Here is a 23,384-nt window from a genome sequence, read left to right on the forward strand (position 1 = left end):
CATCAAGCAATCTAGTCTTAAACACTGCAAAACAAGAATTACTTACCCTAACCCATGCATATTACCTACATGTATACCCATATTCTGCTTGTGTTCATGACTACAATCTTGTGTATTGTTTCTTACAAAATCTTTATTGATGTACATGTTATCAAATAGCTAGATAGGGTCTTGAGACAAATTGTTCACATAAAAATTTTTTATCAAAAAGAAGAAATCCCTAGAGATAAAATTATAGAATTAGTAAATATGAGAGAGAAGTCTGGATTATTCAAGATGTTATAGAACGATAAGCTAGATTCTGCTATGAATACAGAATCAGAAGAACCGATAGATATTATAAATATGTCTAAGATATGTACACCATACAGTATTAAACATCTAGAATTTACAAACAGAGTGATTGGTGAGTGCTAAAACTAAAACTAAAAAATAATAATAATAATAAGTTTGTCTGAAAATAAGAAGAAAAGAAAAAAAAGGATATTGGTGTAGGATAAAGCTGATACCTTACAACACCATCTTACCTTTCACTTCACATAGGTTCACCTTTCCTACAATATAATCCATACAATAGGGTCAAGAAATTGGGGCATGCACCAGGGGGGGGGGGGGGGGAAATATAATTGGGTAACAAAAAATAATCCCATAAAACAAAAACATTTTCTTTTTTTAACATCAAACAGAATTTAACATCCTTTTTAAGGGATATTATAATTTCCAAAGTTTGACGAAATATCTCGACAGGAACTCATTCATATGTAAAAGAGATTAGAAATAGACATAGATAGACACACCATAACATGTAGACCAATGAGATAGTAAATTCAGACATATTCTTCATTTATAGATAGATAACAAGGTGATCATTCAATATTGGATGATGACTTTATTTAGCTTAGCCAAAGATTGATGATGGTTAATAAATATTAGGTAAATGTATTTTTCAGCAATCAGTATATATGTAAGTATAGAATGAATCACAATTACGATTACGCAATACTTATCCTGAATTGTATTGTACACAATGTTCCAACAATTAACATTGATCCTTCAGGATTACAAATGTTAGTTACAATTTAATTAATTTAATTTAATTAACAATTTTAGCTAGCTATGTTAAGGTATCATTTTTTAGTATACAAATGTTTTCAAATATTTTTTTTTTTTAATTTGCATCTTGTTTTTTTCATCCTATTTTTAAGAAAAGAAAAGACTAGAAAAAAAAAAATATATATAAATTATATATATATGAGTATAAATTTGCATCAAGAATGGAAATGGACAGAACAGGATGTTTGGGTTATTTAAACCAGCTCAATTGGAAAAGTCAATGAAATGGAAAAAAATAAGCAAACTGCAGATATTAATGCAAATTTTTAGATTAAGAGACTGAAATTTTTATTTCAAAATCTTCAGATTCAAAATCTTGTCTAACCAATTAAAATACATGGAGAGCCACATAATTCTTTTTTTTATTTTTAAATTTGCACATTAAGAGTTAAAAAAAAATGTCAGTACAAAACCCAAAACCCAAACACTTGTACATTAAGTGTAAGAGTTCAGAATAAAATGGTAAGAAGTATACTATTCAGCGATAAAAATAATGTTATAATGTTATATATATACCTGTATGTTGTCCTCTTTCTTGACAATTTAAACCAGATAATACTCTCCAATCTTCAACTTCCTCATCCCGCTCTTCTTCACGAAGGTAAAATGTCTTCATTTCCTGTTTATCATTGTCGTCTGGTTCAAATTTAACAGCAACCTCACAGAACTCATTTTGAAAAAACATATTGTAAGGCTGACCACCGTACAAATTGATATCTGTAACAAATAATTTTCACTAATATATAATGCTAAACTAAATCTGTAAGAGAATTGTATTTGTTTAATTATGGGGCTGATTAAATTTATACCATTCATTATAACTGAGAAGAAATAATGTGTAGGGCTTTCTTTACTTAATTGTACATCACTGAGTATATGAAGGACAGAAACTTTTAAATGATAACATACCTTGAGTTTTCTGTTTAGAAGTAGGGGTTACTATCATATATAAGTAAAATCCATAGATAAATTTATGTTTAGGATTTCCTGATGCATGTATGATTAACTGATCATCTATTAATTTCTGAAATAAATCAAATAATATCACGAGGAACTTTTTACGTGTGTGATATAATATATTTTGTTATTGTTTGCTGAAATAGATGGAAATTGTTCACAAGAAACGCATCAGAAGGTGAAATATTAACATGAGCACCATTTGATACATGATACATATTTGTATTGTACACACAATCCAGATCAAACAGACCTGATAAATTTTTCACATTTTTTTTGAAACATGTATATTTAACAGGTTGGAGCCAGAAAAACTTGGCAAAGGAAACTGACTTAATCACCTGCATCAATTTTGTTGCTTGTTTGACAGTTTTAAGGTCTGGTATGTTTGATAAACACCATTGAGTTGCTTCCCCTGATATAAAACATTTCTCTTGAATACCAGGCTGTTTAGGTAGAAATATTAATCCAGTACTGTAAAAAGTAACATATTTATGTACATATATTTAAATTCAAAACAAGATGAACTTAGATTTGCACAGCAGGCCTACATAGAATGAGTTTAAAACCTTACTAATTATAACTAATTGTTAAATATGTATTTTTCACAGCCATTCCGTCTATACACAATTGGCTGCAAGATTAACATAGCTTACAATAGTCTAATAATAATAACATAGCTTACAATAGTCTAATAATAATAACATAGCTTACAATAGTCTAATAATAATAACATAGCTTACAATAGTCTAATAATAATAACATAGCTTACAATAGTCTAATAATAATAACATAGCTTACTTATTATCAAGCATAGCTTCTACTATTTTACTTGAACTCCAATGACTTGTAATATCTTCTTTTACATTGATTCTAAAAAACAATACAGCAATAAAATATTATTAACAATCAAGCACAATGTAAAATTTATATGAGATAAATAGCAAAAACTGAAATACATACTTATCTGTTTGGTTTTCAGGTTTATTGGGACTAGAATCTGGTGTTTTATTTAAACTCTCAGTTGGTGGTGCTACCTACAAGATACCAGAAGAATAATCACCATGTATATTCAAAATCTCATGAAAAAGTCATGTTAAAAAAGCTAAGTGTCCAAAATGTGACTCAAAGGGACAGACGTCATTTTGGGGGGTTGATTTGAGTCTTGAATATATGAAAATTGACTCATAAATACTAGAAATGCACCAAAAAAAACCGGAAAATTCTTTCAAATATATCTCTTTCTAGGAATTTCTTTTACTTTTTCAGTAGATTTCCTCTATATATGGCAGTGTCTCAAGAAAAAACGACTCATCTTTTTAATTTTCAAACGTGGATAATTCTGGAAACACATGGATTTGAAGGCTCAAATTTAGACGGTGAGCTGTGAACACTATTACTGATTGGCTCAGCTAAAAAATTCCCATTTCTCAGACTAATATTTGATTGGTTAAAAAAAATGGTGCAGATCTGTCCCTTTAAACAAAATCTTAAGTCTATTTGACGAACAAGACTATGGTTTATCATTAATAGTCCAGTAAAGATAATTTGGCACATCAGGGTACAATTCAAAACATAGTTTGTGTAGAATAAATAAGGTTATAAAACTTTAAATCCAACTTTTATCATGGCTATTACTACTTAAATTACCAGAGACTTTGAATCAGTAAGTACATAAATAGCTTTACTCAACAATACCATCCATAATGGACCTATATAACATTCATACTCATAACATCTTTTGTATTTCAGTATTTCATATTTATATATAAACAGTAAAACTTAAACTTATAGAAATTAAAAAAATATACTTACTCTTGATTTACGTGTCTGAGGGGCATGTTTGATTTTATTTGCTATTTCCAGGAATCGTAAGAAACCAGTCACTAGTTGTTTTAATTCACTGAAAGCTTTCTCTTCATAAATATCACATCTAAAATACAAACAGATATTAAATCTATCAATTTCAGCTTGGAGATTTATTAATTTATCAAGTTAGATCAATATTGAGGTTTCTATTTACACAAACTGAAGATATGTGCTCAACAACGATCACTTTAACTAAAAATCATACCTGAAGTTTAAATAAGAATATAACCTGTATAATTCAGGCTTACAATTAACTTCTAAAATCAATAACTTCAACATACCTAAGACTTCCATCAATAATTTTCTTAGTGGCTGGATTATTACATGGTAATAAAAATAACCGACTTCTCCAAAACTTTAATGACTGAAAATATAAAATAAATCATTAAATAAGCGATTTGAATAATAAGATCACAAATAATGCCAAAGCAGAACTCTTGGTGTTACAAGTTAACAAGATGCTGTGTCAGCAATAGTCAGAACTAAGAACTTACTTACCTCCATTAAATCATAATCCCCTTCACCTCGTGTACAGATATACTGATCTAAATAATTCCAATTATAATTCTCTAATTTCTCATTACTAAACTCAGTCCAAGATATATCATAACGATAGGAATCAGGACACTGAAATCGGTATCTGTAGACATAATGGTGCTGTGGCTGGGAATGTCTGAAACAATAACCAATGAAAACATTACTTAAAATGGACAACGTCCCTCTAAGGGACTATGGTTCGCTTTATCCAAAAAGTTTCATATTAGGCAGTGAATTCTAACAATCAAAATGACGCAGGAGAGGTTGCCCCTCCCCCTATAATATTCTTGAGTTTCTTGCTTGTATTCATATTTACAAATTACAGAAACCTGTTGATTGACCAGTGTGAAAATCACCTGACATGATGAATGTTTACCTACTAAAGTGAAATGAGGTAGAAATAAAAAGTTATATCAGATGAGTGAAGGAGACCATGGGATAATGGTGCTGTGGCTGAAAATGTTTTGCAGACTAATAATACCAGTAAACCAATGAAATTCTAACTTACCGAGGTCTAAATCTAGTAACAGTAATAGTAGGACCACACAATGCTAGTTTATGGAAGATTCTTCCAATACTTAGATTATATTCTTCCTGCAATAACAATATTCACTCATTCATAAGACTTATATACTTAACTTGATTACTATACCTAGATATAGTGAAAGTAAATAACTTGGATTTAGAATTAGGTTTTACAGAACCTTCTGTAACTTAATTCAGAATAACCTCCTTTTACAAAATAACTTAAAGAAACACAAAGGTAATAGAAATGAAAATAACCTGATGTTCATGTCTAGGTCTAGCTCGTATTAAACTAGATGTATGTTGATATTGTGGACTAGTACCAAATCCTGGTTCTTTAGATGATATAACCTTTGGACCATTAGATATAATCAGCTGAAACCCCTGTAATGGAAATATAAAAAAACTGACATGGTTACAAATGAACAGAAAAATAGATAGCATTATGTGAGCTCTGCTAACCCAAATTGATTAAAATTCAGTAAAAATATGTTTTGTCACACTTGTCATACAGACATAAGCGTAATTATAAACAATATACAACAGGTCTTTCTTAAAGCAATAATTTAAAAAAAAAATACAATTCATTGAAATAGATTTTTACATTCTGCTTTTTGCTTCTGACTTGACGAATGAAGACATGCAACTTTCAATGAGTACAACTGTTCACAGATATAGTCATATCAATGACTGGCCCTTTTTCATGTATTTTCTAAACAGACAAACCTCAGCCAGTCTTTGGTTGACTAATTCTTTAAATACTTGAACAGTTGTTATTGGTTCTTGTCTATAGAATTTCTCATCTTCTGTACTGGCAGGTCTAAAAACAAATCATTGCCAATAAATTTTAAATATTGGACGGCCAGCCTATCATATCTTTAAAAGTAGGAAATGTTTAGAGTTGAAAATAATGTTTGCTAATTTGAAGCAATATAAGCAGATAATTGTCATTTTGTTTACTAATGGAGATGTATAAATCAAGGTATGTTTACCAATAATCACTATTAATATCACCAAGAAATGGTTAATATAATAACTGATAGGTTGATATAAAGATAGGGTAAATCGAAGTTGTTAACTAACTTAATCCAATAATCACTGTTAATATCACCAAATAATAGTTAATATAATAACTGATGGAGTGATATAAAAATAGGGTAAATTTATGTGGTAAACTACCCTGGTGCAATAGTCACTGTTAATATCACCAAGTAATAGTTATTATAATAACTGATGAAGTGATATAAAGATAAAGCAAATTTATGTGGTTAACTACCTTGGTGCAATTATCACTGTTAATATCACCAAGTAATAGTTATTATAATAACTGATGAAGTGATATAAAGATAGGGTAAATCTAAGTTGTTAACTAACTTAAGCCAATAATCACTATTAATATCACCAAGTAATAGTTATCATATTAACTGATGAAGTGATATAAAGATAGGGTAAATCTAAGTTGTTAACTATCTTGATTCAATAATCACTGATAATATCACCAAGTAATAGTTAATATAATAACTGATGGTGTGATATAAAGATAGGGTAAATCTAAGTTGTTAACTAACTTAATCCAATAATCTATATCAATATCACCAAGTAATAGTTAATATAATAACTGATGGTGTGATATAAAGATAGATAAATTTATGTGGTTAAATTTATGTGGTTAACTAACTTGATACTTGATCCAATAATCACTGATAATATCACCAAGTAATAGTTAATATATTAACTGATGGTGTGATATAAAGATAGGGTAAATCTAAATTGTTAACTAACTTAATCCAATAATCACTGTTAATATCACCAAGTAATAGTTAATATAATAACTGATGGTGTGATATGAAGATAGATAAATTTATGTGGTTAACTAACTTGATACTTGATCCAATAATCACTGATAATATCACCAAGTAATAGTTAATATATTAACTGATGGAGTGGTATAAAGATAGGGTAAGTTTATGTGGTTAACTAACTTGATTCAAAAATCACACTTAATATCACCACATAATAGTTATTATATTAACTGATGGAGTGATATAAAGATATGGTAAGTTTATGTGGTTAACTAACTTGGTGCAATAATCATTGTTAATATCACCAAGTAATACTTGTTATATCAACTGATTGAGTGATATAAAGATAGGGTAAGTTTATGTGGTTAACTAACTTGGTGCAATAATCATTGTTAATATCACCAAGTAATACTTGTTATATCAACTGATTGAGTGATATAAAGATAGGGTAAGTTTATGTGGTTAACTAACTTGGTGCAATAATCATTGTTAATATCACCAAGTAATACTTGTTATATCAACTGATTGAGTGATATAAAGATAGGGTAAGTTTATGTGGTTAACTAACTTGGTGCAATAATCATTGTTAATATCACCAAGTAATACTTGTTATATCAACTGATTGAGTGATATAAAGATAGGGTAAGTTTATGTGGTTAACTAACTTGGTGCAATAATCATTGTTAATATCACCAAGTAATACTTGTTATATCAACTGATGGAGTGATATAAAGATAGGGTAAGTTTATGTGGTTAACTAACTTGATCCAATAATCACTGTTTATATCATCAGGTAATAGATTATAATCGGAAACAACATAATCATTATGTAAACTATGACTATCAGGAAAGAAATCAGTTGTTATTGGTAGAGATGCTGGTGTTGTTAATGATTTCCAATCCACACCTGAAAAATAGGATAGGATTTTGTCATTAATCTACAGTAACAATTTTCTATTTCAGTTATAGGACTTTGATATCAATAAAACTTTTTGTATAAGGAGTTGATGTTTCTGGAAGCAAGTCAGTGACATTTGAGTTACATTATGTAGTGGTTTACATTTGTTCATTTATATGGACATTATAAATAAAACATTTATAGAAGAAAAAAAACCAAGTCATTCCTAAATCTCAACTATTAAAAGCAATCAAAAGCAATTAAAATACAAAGTTAATCAAATCATGCACAAAGTCCTGGATTTTCAGCGAAACATAATAAAGAATAAAACAAATTTTTGCAAATGAATAATATATACAATATACATATCCGCTACATATGATCTTTATTATAAATATATAATGTAAGAAAATATGATGTTAATTTATTAGATATACCAAACCAAGCCATGATAGACATTTTAGTAGATTAGTAACACAGCTATACTTTTCACCAAGCACTTTTACTGAAGTAGATGCCAAGATACTAAGAAAACAAAAGAATACTAGTACAATGGATGAGCTTTTTGAAAAGAAATCCAACTTTAAAAAGTGTCTGGGCTTAATGGTTGTGATCATAAACAATTTCTGTACATATAATTTAAATAATTCATCCAAAATTGAGTGTTAGAAACACTAACTGTTCTGATCAATATGGCCAGTGTATCAATCTTAATCTGTGTCATGCAAGTTAGTAATTAGAGATACAGATCTGTTTTAAACGTCTTGTCATCACTAAATAGATAGTAAATCAAGATATATCAATTTTCAAAGAAGGAACATGTTGTCAACACTGACACTGAAATGGTTAAACTATCTCTCAATATTACACCGGCTTACTCAATAGGATTTGAAAAATAATAAAGCAATAGGTCAAATGAAATGAAATGAAGTTTAAAGTCCTTAATGAAAACGAACATCACAACTTAGTGATTTTAGCAAAAGCACAGGTTTTGACACATTTTTTTAATTTCTAATTAACTACACATGAAAGTATACAGCCTGTATCACACAAGCTCCCAGTTTATTGTTCCACAAAGTGACAAAATGTCCAAACCTCACGTTACTGAGCAAATCAAGATAAGTTCAAACTTTACTGAATCTCCCAAGATAGCTTAGTGGTTCAACCATCACAAACATGCACATGCCAAAAAAAGCAAAATCTATGAAAGCAAAGAAATATCTATGAAACCATGCACAAAATTCTAAGCTGACTATCTATAAGTTTAATTTTATTTTTTCACATTAGTTTGGATGTTTCCAGATTTCAAAAGGTGTAAATATAAGTTCTGCTTTACATGAAAAAAAATATAAATGCCATCAAACAATCAAAATATTTCAGGTTACATAGAATTATAAATTTAATGAGATTTCAAAGTGAGCTTGCAATGACCTTTAATTAAATACATAATGAAGTTAAGAATAAAGACTAGCACATCAGCTTAGAAGAAAATTAAAATACAAACTATACAGAGAAATTAGAGTAAGTAAGCATATTAAACAACACCAAATAGTCAGCTTACTGATTCCTGTACAAAAATTCTTATATTCAAAATCAGCTGTTAAAATTGGTTTCATTAATTGTGATACAGCATTTCGTTCTTCTTGTTTATCTAATGGTCTCCAATCCCAGCCTAAAATTCAGTTTTCACATATTATGTGCAACACTGTACTTGAGCAATTTGATGCACTTGGAAGTATGTGTGAACAAATAATTTTTTGAGATAAACCATGACTTGAATTCGAAACAACTTTCAGTTTTGCAACAAAATTCTTTTCCATATAGAAGATTGATAGCTGGGATGCAATAGTAATGATTTAGAGATAGGCTTCATTATTTTAGAAAACTTCAAACTCTCGTAGAATAGCAAATATTCACACCATTTTCACATTTCACTTCACACCATTAGTAGATACAATTAAACAACTTATTACCTGTAGTCATAAATGGATGCCATTCTTGATCTCCTGCTGTTCTAGCATCTAAATATAATCTATCACGTACAGCCTTACCACTTTTCATACGAACTATAAATAGTACATAGAAATTACATAAATAGTACATAGAAATTACATATCTTCTTACATGCATTCTATATATAATCAAAATAAATACATAGTTCTGAAGTAAAGAAATTTGTTTTTCATTTTAATACTGATTGTCTAGCTGAGCAATGTATGATAAAACAGTTTCATAAACTTTTCACAGCTGCTGATGAAAATTAGTATGTACCATTTTGTTCTAAAAAAATCCAGAAAGGAAAAAGAAATACCTTGTTCATGATTGGTATACGATGAACTAACTTCTGAATTGTTATAATGACTATGGTTAGGTGATAAATTCACCCCTGCCATACTTGTTTCTGAACTATAAAGAAATTATAGACCAGATATGAGAAAACAGATTTATTGGTCTTTGGTACTACATGTGTATTTTGGATCTAGCAATACAGTATACAAACATATGAACAAACTTCAAAATTATCTGTAGAGGTATATAGACAAATCAGATGATATAATGAAGTTTTACGCCCTACTTTTCTGTATGAAATGATGAGTTATGGGTTCATCAGCTTGTAACTGTTGAAGAGGTCATGGGCTGTATAAACTAATACAAGTTGAGCTCTAAAATATCAGTTGTTTCCATAATATTACCAACTGGTTCAATTAACTTGTTACTTATGTTACCTGTTGTGTCCACTAATCACATCATGATCAATACTGCCTTGTCTTGATATAGACCTCTGTCTTCTTGCTTCAACAAATCTTTGAGCTCCCTAAAAATATATAATCAACTAATTCCATTAAAAAATTGCAGGATCACAATTGCAAGCTGGCTTATAAGTAAGAGTTGGTTATATGTGTTATAGATGATAAACAAGTCTACATTAATATCAAAACAATAAGATGTTTTATTATAGCCCTAAATTGTTGCCAATTTTCTTACTACACCAGAAGTAATCATGGCCCTAATATTGGTGCACATACGTAAAAGTAAAAGAAAAGATAGATTGCCAGTCAAGGTAATATACGCCCACTGGCAGCTTTGATTTTGAATAAAAATATTTAGCAATACAGTAACAATCACCAGTATGAAATATCCAACCTTCTGTCATTCACTTCTTTTGAACTCTTTAGGGCGATACTGAATAATATTGAGTATGAGTTATTGCCCTTGTTCTTGAAAACGTGTTCAATTTTTAGCTCGTGAAAACTCTAGAAGGCAAATATTCAATCTTCAGCGCAGGAATGAATAATAAAACCAAGATTTGTCAAAATCCAGCAAGAATCATGCTTTTTAGTGTTTAATAGCTAAAAATTGAATGCGTTTAAAGAGCAAGGGGAATAACTCATACTACATTTTTTTCCATTTTTCTGATTTTCAAAGAGTTTATCCTTGGTTGATAACAAACACTCATGCCAAGTTTGGTCAAAATCCTTCAAGAATTGTGCCTTCTAGAGTGTTTACGAGCTAAAAATTGAACGCGTTTTCAAAAACAAGGGCAATAACTCATACTAAATAGTTTTAGATTCTTCTGATTTTTACTAGGGTTCATTCTTGGGTGAAAACAAACACTCATGCCAAATATCGTTAAAATCTGTCTAGAATTGTCCCTTCTAGAGTGTTTACGAGCAAAAATTTTGAATGCATTTTCAAGAACAAGGGCAATAACTTATACTAAATATTTTTAGATTTTTCTGATTTTCACTAGGGTTCATCCTTGGGTGATTAATAACACTCATACCAAGTTTTGTCAAAATCCGTCAAGAATTGTGTCTTGTAGAGTGTTTAGGAGCAATTGTGGACGGACCGACGGACATGGGTGACGGCAATATACGCCCCCCCCCCCTTTCATGTGGGCATATAAAAATTGATGTCATCTAGCATTGCATACTCTTATAATTCTATGGTATAACTTACTTGCAAAACTTCTTTAGTAGGTGTGGTTGAAGCATTCTCCCCTTCATCTTGGTAACCAAAATGTCCTTTCATCATGCTGGGTTTTACTGTTGATACTTTAGAATCTAAGAACATAATGACTGATTAATGGAAAACCCTATCCATGCTCATGCACCAACATAGCATTGGCAATCATCTTGCAGTGTATTCAAACAAGGGCATTCCTATAGTTTTATTATAAAACAAAATAAAATCGATTTTATCATCTTACCTTTCGGAAATGCATGGACCCATCTCCTCATATTAGCTGTCATTTTAAATTGCATTCTAGATGGAGCAAATGGGTTGATTAAAGCTCTGCGTGGACGATAATTATCAAAATATTTTCGACTATGACCTACAGGTGAACCAGCACTACCAACTACAGCTCTCCTAGCTATATTCATATAGTATTCTTCACTATCCGATGACTCAACAGAACCTCTACTCGCACCACGCTCTGAAATATTAAAATATGTTAATATTTGTTTGTATGTTTCATCTTACCTGTATTTGAAGCTCTATTTTACATGAAAAAATTGGAAACAGTCAACAGATGCTATTATATCTTACCTATATTTGGATATTTGGACAACTAACAGATGAAGCTGTTTTTACTTATAATTGGATAACAGCCAGCAGATGAAGCTCTATCTTACCTATAATTGGATAACAACCAACAGATGAAGCTATATCATCTCCAAATGAACCCACAGGGATACTGATAGCAGCTGAAGATGTTTTAATTGGTTTAGGATGCTTGTCTATTAAATACAGACCCTCAAAATCATCTGATCTATATCTGGTACGAACTGAAGCTGCCCGCCGACTTTGACGGATCTCAGCTAATGTTTTTCCTTTAATCTTCTGTCTATTTCCATGGTAGAAACTATTACTTTTACCCTGTCTGTGAAGAGATTGGTTTTAAAGTAATCTTGAAATCGAGACAGACATTCAACAATACCAAAATTCTTTATTAATTCAAAATGAAAAGGATCAGTGAATGGTGTTGATAATCAAAGCAAAGAAACAAAACAAAACACAAGCAAGGCATAAACACAGGCAAATCTAATAAACAACAAGCAAAAAGCTATAAGCATGAGGGTACAAAAGAGGATGGCCAGTAGTAAAGTTAAGTTGCTTCTTATATATAACTTCCTGATTCCAGGGTGCCATTTTGTTATTTACTGGTCTTGACACAAGTAATTTTGGGATCAGTCTATGAAATAACAAGTCATGGTCATATTGAGATAACAAGTTGTGTTTTATTGAGATAACAAGATGTGATCATTATGAGATAACAAGTTGTGATCATATTTATATTACTAGTTGCAAAAATATTGCCATATCATAGCCATAATGAAATAACAAGTCATAATTAAGGTATTCTGCTTTTTGTAAAAGGTTTTCATTATCAAAAAAGTCATAAGTAGGTTATTTATATCTATGTATCTGAATTTGTTTCAAAAGGTTTAATTAAAAATGGAGTAATAATTGTTAATTAAGCAGCTTGACCTAGTTTTGGTGTTTGGGCTTATAATGGCTCGATATTATTTGAGACCTTAAGAAACATAGGAGACATTTTTCTCTACAATTAAGCATTTATTTTTCTCAAATTTGCACAACAGTTTTCTAACAGCTTTCATAACAAACTGAAAAACATTACGTAATTTTTTTTAATATTTTTGATGTCTAAAAAATTAATGGTTGGATTCTTTTAGTTAAAACTTTCAGATACGTTTAAGGGAACATTTCTCTAGATTTTGGTGTATAGTTTTCACAAATTTGAGCAACCAAAATTTTTTGACCTACAAAAAAAGCATAATGTCCCTTTAAGTTACAAGCATACTTCAATAAATCACAGAAATGAGATTGGGAAGATTTGCAATAACACAACCTAACTAGCACCTAAAATGATGAGCTATGAGTAATAAAAGAAAAATAAGCGACAAGCTAAGCAATATCTATTAGCAAATGCAGGATAAATCGAACAAAAATGTTGAAAGAGCTACGAAGAAGTTCTGAGAAATATGGCTAATCCTTGAAATCTTTAAATCACTAAATATTGTATTGATTTTCTTATTGACTCGAAAGTTATAGGAATTTATAGCAATTGTCTCAGAAAAGTTTCAATTTCATTGAAATATTCCAACAACTTTTTATTCAATATACCATCAAAGAGTAGTAATTCATTGAAATATACCATCAAAGAGTAGTAATTCATTGAAATATACCATCAAAGAGTAGTAATTCATTGAAATATACCATCAAAGAGTAGTAATTCATTGAAATATACCATCAAAAAGTAGTAATTCATTGAAATATACCATCAAAGAGTAGTAATTCATTGAAATATACCATCAAAAAGTAGTAATTCATTGAAATATACCATCAAAGAGTAGTAATTCATTGAAATATACCATCAAAGAGTAGTAATTCATTGAAATATACCATCAAAGAGTAGTAATTCATTGAAATATACCATCAAAAAGTAGTAATTCATTGAAATATACCATCAAAGAGTAGTAATTCATTGAAATATACCATCAAAGAGTAGTAATTCATTGAAATATACCATCAAAGAGTAGTAATTCATTGAAATATACCATCAAAGAGAAGTAATTCATTGAAATATACCATCAAAGAGTAGTAATTCATTGAAATATACCATCAAAGAGTAGTAATTCATTGAAATATACCATCAAAGATTAATAATTCATTAAAATATTCCAGCAAACATTTCTAGTTAATTGAAATAGTCCAGAAAATATTTCTAAATAGTCCAGCAAAGTTTTCTAGTTCATTGAATTAGTCCAGCAAAGATTTCTAGTTCATTAAAATAGTCCAACATATATTTCTAGTTCATCAAAATAGTCTTTTTCAATTCATTATAATTATCTGATAAAATATTTTTAATTCATTGCTTTATTCAACTGTAGAATCTCTGGCCCTACCAATCTGTCCCATGATAACAGATCACATGACAAAAATAGTATGAAATAGATGTTAACACTATGGGAGGTTGATAGCATGTTAAAAATAAAACTTACAATTCCTCTACAATATCATGTCTGTTAGAAACAATGAGTAAAATAATAAAATGAAAAAAAAAAAGATAAAATAAAAATTGAAAAGCAATTAATGCTATGCAACATACAATTTCATGAAAGCTCTGGTTGATGTAAATACTGATAGAATGAAATATTTAAATTTAGCCACAATGAATACAAGATTATTAAGTCTTAAAATGCTGCCTCACTATCAGCAAAGAGTTGATTTTATCAAAACTGAAACCGTTAAAAGGGTGGTGAAATGTGGGGTTCCACAGAGGCTATATACTTCTCCCTTTCTATTTCTAAACATTAGTTGCACTGTGGCCAGTTTATTATTTATAACAGATCATACAAGCGGTTACCTAGCCACTTCCTTGATTAATTTTTGGTATATCATGGGCGGTCTCCAATCTGTGTCAAATCAGATAAAAAATCTCATATAATTCAGACTTAAACCTCTATTGCATTCGCAAGCTACATTTAATGTACTTGTGTATCTTTAAATGATGTAGATGAAATCTTTATTGTCTCTTTAGTATGAACAACTTTACTTAGTCGAGGGCAATAACTCAAAAATCATTTCATCATTATAAATGATAACACTCAATTTAATATAAATCGAAAGTCTCTAAAACTGTAGTTTTTACTAAGTCAAGGGCAATAACTAAAAAACTGTTCATCGAAAAATCATCGCATTCTAACTTTGACCAAGATCTCATTGTTGTACCGGTAGATGATCACACTGTATTTCATTGGTGGTTGCCTAGCAAGATATCCCTACTTTACTGATACATTTTCAGTATATCAAGGGCGCTCAGCAATCGGTATCAAATCAAACCGAATATCTAATATGTGGAAGATATTGTTGATTTAATCAAACACACATTATCATTATATCATCAATTATTATATAATGAAATTCTGACATAAACTGTCACCTCTATCGTGTTCACAAACCAACAAATTTTGATGCATTTTCACTAAGTCATTATAAATGATCACACCAAATTTCATTTAAACAGTAAAATAAATTTTTACATGTTTTTTCCTATGTCAAAAACAGTTCATCAAAAGATCGTCAAATTCAAATTTGTCCAAGATCTCATCAATATAAATGATTACACCAATTTTCATTAAAATCAGATAGTCTCTATTGAATTCACAACTACATTATAATGTGGGCGTATAAAAATACATTCTATACAAGCCTCTACCCCACTTTCAAGTTTTTTATCATTTTACATTGGGAAAGAATTGCCTGTGAGACCCCCTAGACAATTTTGTGGATTCTACTCATTTCTCATCAAATGGTTAATAGATATGCCACTGTTATTAATATAATGTCAGTAACCTAATAAATAATAACTCTAAAGAGAAAGAAGATAGCTTGCCAGGCAAGGTAACATACGCCCACTACCAGCTGTCAGAAATGATAACGTCTGTAGTGGTTTAAATATGTGAAACCAATCATCCGATTTACCATAAGATTTAAGATCTCATACCAAGTTTCATCAAGATCGAATAAAAAAATGTAGTCTCTATCAGGCCTACAAGCCAAATTAGACACATTGAATTAATTCAAGAGCAATAACTCCAAAACCGTTCAACCGATTGTTACCAAATTCAACTTGACTGAGATCTTGTCCATATATACATGCATCATATATACATGCATACCAAGTTTCATCGAGATCAGATAAAAAATTGCAGCCTTTATCGTGCATACAAGCCAAATTTAACGCGTTTTTACTAAGTCAAGGGCAATAACTCCGATTATTACCAATTTCAAATTTGACTGAGATCTCATCAATATATACATGCATACCAAGTTTCATCAAGATCAGATAAAAACTGTGGCGTCTATCGTGCATACAACAAATGTGGACCGCCAGACGGACGAACAAGGGTGACGGATGGACGGACGGACGGACCGACAGGCGGGAGGGCAATACACGTCTACATTCAATGTGGGCGTATAAAAATGCACGTGAATGTATTTTTAAATTTGTCCACATCTATACTACTTCATGCAAACTAAATGCAAAAAAGTGTTATTATTAAATATATCAACCTTCCCTAATAGCTGTTCTCTCAAATCTTAAATTTAAAATTCTTCCTACCAATTAATTTTGGCTGTACAAATCTTTTAGGCTCACAGGATATTTACAAAAAAAATGCAAATCATATGTTCTTAAGTAAGAATAGTCTTGTTTATAAGTTAGATATACATGTATAATATTAATTGTATAATGTGCTGTGCAGCTTCTTAATTTTTGAGAACTTGAGTTTGATGTTATCATAAATTCAACTTTTAGAAAATAAAACTTACAAGTTTCGTGGATTGTTTCTGGAGGAAAGTTTAAAAACTTGAGAATCATATTCATCATAATCCATGAATGGAAAATTTTCATCTTCATCCTCAAAATTAGATGGAGTTCTAAATACTGTATTGTAAAACAAAAATTGAAGTATGTCATACTTAACATAATGTAAGCTACACTTTTTGTGATTTTGTTAACTTTTTGACTTCATTTGTCTTCTAAATGTTGTCAAGGTTCTCTCTTTACACAAAAAAAAAGTATTTCAATAATTGTTGGACAAAGATTAATGCTGTACATTTTCTGAGGGTCCAATATGGAATTGCATTAGTAAGGTGTTTATATGGAGCTTCACAATTCAAAGAAGAAATTATCTTACCTCTTCCATTAGGGTTTTCATCGAGATGATCTAACTATAAAAAAAAATATACAAAAACACAGTTTAGTACAGAGCATGGATTCTCATTTAAAATGTTTAAATATTAATTTTAGAAAATATTTCTACAACTGCATGTCATAATATTGTAGAAATATCATCAAAATACACCTCATACTTACATACTCTTGTGGAGGTTTGATTCTAGGAATAAAAGAGAGGTTTTTCATATTCTCTATTTGATTTTCTGATATATAGAAACTGAAATAAAAAAAATAGTTTCACAGATGTAACAAAACACTGTAAAGATAGCTTGCCAGGCAAGGTAATATATGCCCACTGGCAGCTTTGATTTTGAATAAAAATATTAAGCAGTACAGTAACAATCACCAGTATGAAATATTCAACCTTTAGTTATACACTTCTACTGAATAACATTACTAAGTTTTATCAAAATCTGTCAATTTGGGCCTACTAGAGTGTTTACAGGCTAAAACTTGAACATGTTTTTAAGAACAAGGGCAATAACTGATAACTCATACTAAGAAGACTTACGCTTTTTCTGATTTTCAATAGGATTTTATGAGCCAATATCTGAAAGTATTTTCAGGAAAATGGGCAATAACTCATAGTAAATGTTTTTCAATTTTTTTGATTTTCAATAGGGTTCATCCTTGGTTGATAAAAAACACACCAAGTTTTGTCAAAATCTGTCAATAACTGTGCCTTCTGAAGGGTTTACAAGCTAAAAATTGAACACTTTTTAAAATCTGTCAATAATTGTGCCTCCTAATTGTGCCAATATACGTCCCCCCATTTCATGTGTGAAAAAAGGAAGGCTAACTACAACATATACATATAAGAAATTTCATCACTCCACAATTGTAAATAATCCAGCTTAATAGTTGTCAGATTAGTTGAAAGAAAACTTTCTTGATCAATCTCTGGTCTTCTGTCCTGTTAAATATTGATTTCTCTCTGTTGATGAGAGAATCTCATATTGCTCTATTCTGGGACTAATTGAAGTTTTGTTGTGATTCTGTTCCTTTCTACCACATGCTGATTACCAATTTATACATTTAAACAATACAACTGTTTTAGTGTACCTGTGGTTCATCCAATGTGGTATATTATAATCATCACCTATCTCTATAGACGTCTGTTCATCTTTACTGTGAAACTATAAATATAGTATTATCTCAATCTTATTCAAATTACATTGACAATATGGTGTATACAAATGTCATGTCATACAGGGAATCAATATATCTCACCTATTAAAACTCTTGACTAATTCAGTACAAGTCCATAAAACAATTCAAAGAAGAAAATTGACAAATAGTATAAAACTAACCTTAAACAATGGGGCAGCATGCAAAGGTTGTTCTCCCATACAGACTAAATCACTTCCAACACCTAGAACAAGTAATAGAATAAATAAATGTGTTGAATTTAAGGGCTCTAGATATGGTGCATCTAGAGTAGAATACTAGTAGGCCTAGGCAGCTAAACGTTGTCTCGTCACCCACAAAACATTGTTAGAAAAATGTCTTATTGGGAAAAAAATAAATCAAGAACCCTGAGTACACCTACATATACTAGGGCATACAGTCAAAATTGTACAACAAATGTCATTTTCTTTTCTCTTCACAAAAGAAATTTTTTCACATGTAGGTAGATACTTAACAGATGTGATTATTATCATTTTTCCATACTCTTGTGATATGAATTGTGCTAAAATTATTATACAAAACAAAAAGATAGCTTGCCAGGCAAGGTAATATACGCCCACTGGCAGCTTTGATTTTGAACATAAATATTTAGCAGTCATACACTTTTTTTTGAACTCTTTAGGGCGATACTAAATAATATTGAGTATGAGTTATTGCCCTTGAAAACGTGTTCAATCTTTAGCTCGTGAAAACTCTAGAAGACATATTCAATCTTCAGCGCGGTAATGAATAATAAAACCAAGTTTTGTCAAAATTCGGCAAGAATAATGCCTTCTAGAGTTTTTATGAGCTACAAATTGAACGAGTTTTCAAGATCATGGGCAATAACTCATACTAAATATTTTTTCGATTTTTTCGATTTTGAACAGGCTTTATCCTTGGGTGATAACAAACACTCAAACCAAATTTCATTAAAATCCGTCAGGAATTGTGCCTTTTAGAGTGTTTACAAGCTTAAAGTTGAACGCGTTTTCAAGAATAAGGGCAATAACTCATACTCAATATTTTCAGGTTCTTCTGATTTTCAATACGGTTTATCTATGGGTGATAACAAACACTCAAGCCAAATTTCGTTAAAATCTGTCAAGAATTGTCCCTTCTAGAGTGTTTACAAGCTAAAATTTGAACGAGTTTTCAAGAACAAGGGCAATAACTCATACTAAATATTTTTCAGTTTTTCAGTTTTTCAATACGGTTTATCCATGGGTGATAACCAACACTCATGCCAAGTTTCATCAAAATCCGTCATGAATTGTGCCTTCTAGAGTGTTTACAAACTAAAAATTGAACGCGTTTTCAAGAACAAGGGCGGTAACTAATACTAAATATTTTTCAATTTTTCTGATTTTCGATAGGGTTTATCCTTGGGTGATTACGAACACTCATACCAAGTTTCGTCAAAATCCATCAAGAATTGTGCCTTCTAGAGTGTTTATAAGCTAAAATTGAACGCGTTTTCAAGAACAAGGGCAATAACTCATACTAAATATTTTTCAATGTTTCTGATTTTCGATATGGTTCATTCTTGGGCGATTACGAACACTCATACCAAGTTTCATCAAAATACGTCGTGAATTGCACCTTCTAGAGTGTTTACGAGCGTTTCAAGAACAAGGGCAATAACTCATAGTAAATATTTTTCGATTCGTCTGATTTTCAATAGGGTTAATTCTTGGGTGATTACAAACAACCATACCAAGTTTCGTCGAAATCAGTGAAGAATTGTGCCTTGTAGAGTGTTTACGAGCAATTGTGGGCGGACCGACGGAAAGAGGTGACGGCAAAATATGCCCCCCATTTCATGTGGGCGTATAAAAATCATTCCTGTTCACTTGAAGTATTAATCTATTCAAGAATTTCAGTGCAAAGTAAAATTGCTACTACTTACCACAGTCTATTGTACGTTGTTTGGTAATATTTGTTAATTCTCTGTCAACCTCAAACACACCTGGTCCTGGTGTTATAACTACTGATACTTTACCAGTACGATCAAAATTACGATCAATATAATAGTTTTCAAACACTGTAATCAAGATTACAATCAATATAATAGTTTTCAAACACTGTAATCAAGAATAAAATCAATATAATAGTTTTCAAACACTGTAATCAAGATTACAATCAATATCAAGATTACAATCAATATAATAGTTTTCAAACACTGTAATCAAAATTACGATCCATATAATAACTTTCAAACATCAGTATACTGATACTATCAGTATCATAAAACTCAAAAACTGTGATCAAAATAACTATAAATATAATAACTCTTAAACACTGTTATCAAAATTACTATCAATATAATAGTTCTCAAACACTGTTATCAAAATAACTATAAATATAATAACTCTTAAACACTGTTATCAAAATTACTATCAATATAATAGTTCTCAAAAACTGTAATCAAAATTACTGTAAATATAATAACTATCTAACACTGTTATCAAGATAGCTTGCCAGGCAAGGTTATATACGCCCACTGGCAGCTTTGATTTTGAACATAAATATTTAGCAGTACAGTAACAATCACCAGTATGAAATATTCAACCTTCAGTCATACACTTCTTTTGAACTCTTTAGGGCGATACTGAATAATATTGAGTATGAGTTATCGCCCTTGAAAACGTGTTCAATCTTTAGCTCGTGAAAACTCTAGAAGGCAAATATTCAATCTTCAGCGCGGTAATGAGTAATAAAACCAAGTTTTGTCAAATGTCGGCAAGAATCATGCCTTCTGGAGTTTTTATGAGCTACAAATTGAACGAGTTTTCAAGATCAAGGACAATAACTCATACTAAATATTTTTTCTCATTTTCTCATTTTCAATAGGCTTTATCTATGGGTGATAATAAACACTCAAGCCAAATTTCGTTAAAATCCGTCAAGAATTGTGCCTTCTAGAATGTTTACAAGCTAAAATTTTAGCGCGTTTTCAAGAACAAGGGCAATAACTCATAATAAATATTTTTCAATTTTTCTGTTTTTCAATACAGTTTATCCATTGGTGATAACCAACACTCATGCCAAGTTTCGTTAAAATCCATCAAGAATTGTGCCTTCTAGAGTGTTTACAAGCTAAAAATTGAACATGTTTTCAAGAACAAGGGCAATAACTCAAACTTAATATTTTTCGATTCTTCTGATTTTCAATAGGGTTCATCCTTGGGTGATAACCAACACTCATGCCAAGTTTTATCAATATCCGTCAAGAATTGTGCCTTCTAGAGTGTTTACGAACTAAACATTGAACGCGTTTTCAAGAACAAGGGCAATAACTAATACTAAATATTTTCAATTTTTTGGATTTTCGATAGGGTTTATCCTTGGGTAATTACAAACACTCACACCAAGTTTTGTCAAAATCCATCAAGAATTATGCCTTCTAGAGTGTTTACAAGCTAAAATTGAACGCATTTTCAAGAACAAGGGCAATAACTCATACTAAATATTTTTCAATTTTTCTGATTTTCGATAGGGTTTATCCTTGGGCGATAACGAACACTCATAGCAAGTTTCATCAAAACCCGTCATGAATTGCACCTTGTAGAGTGTTTACGAGCGTTTCTAGAACAAGGGCAATAACTTATAGTAAATATTTTTCGATTCGTCTAATTTTCAATAGGGTTCATCCTTGGGTGATTACAAAGAGCCATACCAAGTTTCGTCGAAATCAGTCAAGAATTGTGCCTTGTGGAGTGTTTACGAGCAATTGTGGACGGACGGACGGACCGACGGAAAGAGGTGACGGCAATATACGCCCCCCATTTCATGTGGGCGTATAAAAATTACCATCAATATCATAATTCTTAAACACTGTTATCAAAATTACTATCAATATTATAACTCTTAAACAGTGCAATCAAAATTACAATCTATAGAAAAAACACTGTAATCCAAATTACTGTAAATATAATAACTCTCAAACACTATTATCAAGATAGATTGCCAGGCAAGGTAATATACGCCCACTGGCAGCTTTGATTTTGAATAAAAATATTTGGCAGTACAGTAACAATTACCAGTATGAAATATTCAACCTTCAGTCATACACTTCTTTTGAACTCTTTAGGGCGATACTGAATAATTGAGTATGAGTTATTGCCCTTGTTCTTGAAAACGTGTTCAATTTTTAGCTCATGAAAACTCTAGAAGGCAAATATTCAATCTTCAGTGCGAGACTGAATAATAAAACCAATTTTGTCAAAATCCCGCAAGAATCATGCCTTTTAGTGTTTAAGAGCTAAATTTGAACGCGTTTTCAAGAACAAGGGCAATAACTCATTCTAAATATTTTTCGATTCTCCTGATTTTCAGGGTTCATCCTTGGGTGATTACGAACACTCACACCAAGTTTCGTCAAAATCTGTCAAGAATTGTGCCTTCTAGAGTGTTTACAAGCTAAAAATCTTCAAGAACAAGGGCAATAACTCATACTAAATATTTTTCGATTTTTCTAATTTTCAAGAATTGTGCCTTCTAGAGTGTTTACAAGCTAAAAATCTTCAAGAACAAGGGCAATAACTCATACTAAATATTTTTCGATTTTTCTAATTTTCAATAGGGTTTAACCTTGGTTGATAACAAACACTCATGCCAAGTTTCGTTAAAATCCATCAAGAATTGTGCCTTCTAGAGTGTTTACGAGCTAAAAATTAAACACGTTTTCAAGAACAAGGGCAATAACTTATACTAAATATTTTTCGATTCTTTTCAATAGGGTTCA

General features: G+C 30.6%; 1 protein-coding gene across 1 annotated transcript in view; it reads right to left on the bottom strand.

Annotated features, from left to right (window-relative positions):
- LOTGIDRAFT_153895 (hypothetical protein) overlaps positions 1 to 23,384 on the bottom strand; it is a gene marked incomplete at both ends in the record, with an annotated part of 38,449 nt that overhangs the window by 4,637 nt on the left and 10,428 nt on the right. Inside the window, 26 exons of the mRNA XM_009059891.1 lie at positions 528 to 554; positions 1,630 to 1,830; positions 2,023 to 2,137; positions 2,412 to 2,544; positions 2,872 to 2,943; positions 3,034 to 3,107; positions 3,886 to 4,003; positions 4,221 to 4,303; positions 4,438 to 4,612; positions 4,985 to 5,070; positions 5,260 to 5,385; positions 5,728 to 5,821; positions 7,566 to 7,710; positions 9,263 to 9,373; positions 9,675 to 9,767; positions 10,013 to 10,107; positions 10,428 to 10,516; positions 11,662 to 11,765; positions 11,912 to 12,139; positions 12,339 to 12,586; positions 17,062 to 17,176; positions 17,430 to 17,463; positions 17,609 to 17,687; positions 18,533 to 18,606; positions 18,781 to 18,842; positions 20,547 to 20,681. Coding sequence (XP_009058139.1) covers positions 528 to 554; positions 1,630 to 1,830; positions 2,023 to 2,137; positions 2,412 to 2,544; positions 2,872 to 2,943; positions 3,034 to 3,107; positions 3,886 to 4,003; positions 4,221 to 4,303; positions 4,438 to 4,612; positions 4,985 to 5,070; positions 5,260 to 5,385; positions 5,728 to 5,821; positions 7,566 to 7,710; positions 9,263 to 9,373; positions 9,675 to 9,767; positions 10,013 to 10,107; positions 10,428 to 10,516; positions 11,662 to 11,765; positions 11,912 to 12,139; positions 12,339 to 12,586; positions 17,062 to 17,176; positions 17,430 to 17,463; positions 17,609 to 17,687; positions 18,533 to 18,606; positions 18,781 to 18,842; positions 20,547 to 20,681 — 2,916 coding nt within the window. The remainder of the gene's footprint in view (positions 1 to 527; positions 555 to 1,629; positions 1,831 to 2,022; positions 2,138 to 2,411; positions 2,545 to 2,871; positions 2,944 to 3,033; positions 3,108 to 3,885; positions 4,004 to 4,220; positions 4,304 to 4,437; positions 4,613 to 4,984; positions 5,071 to 5,259; positions 5,386 to 5,727; positions 5,822 to 7,565; positions 7,711 to 9,262; positions 9,374 to 9,674; positions 9,768 to 10,012; positions 10,108 to 10,427; positions 10,517 to 11,661; positions 11,766 to 11,911; positions 12,140 to 12,338; positions 12,587 to 17,061; positions 17,177 to 17,429; positions 17,464 to 17,608; positions 17,688 to 18,532; positions 18,607 to 18,780; positions 18,843 to 20,546; positions 20,682 to 23,384) is intronic.

Source organism: Lottia gigantea (assembly GCF_000327385.1).
Source record: "Lottia gigantea unplaced genomic scaffold LOTGIsca_4, whole genome shotgun sequence".
Taxonomy (NCBI): domain Eukaryota; kingdom Metazoa; phylum Mollusca; class Gastropoda; family Lottiidae; genus Lottia; species Lottia gigantea.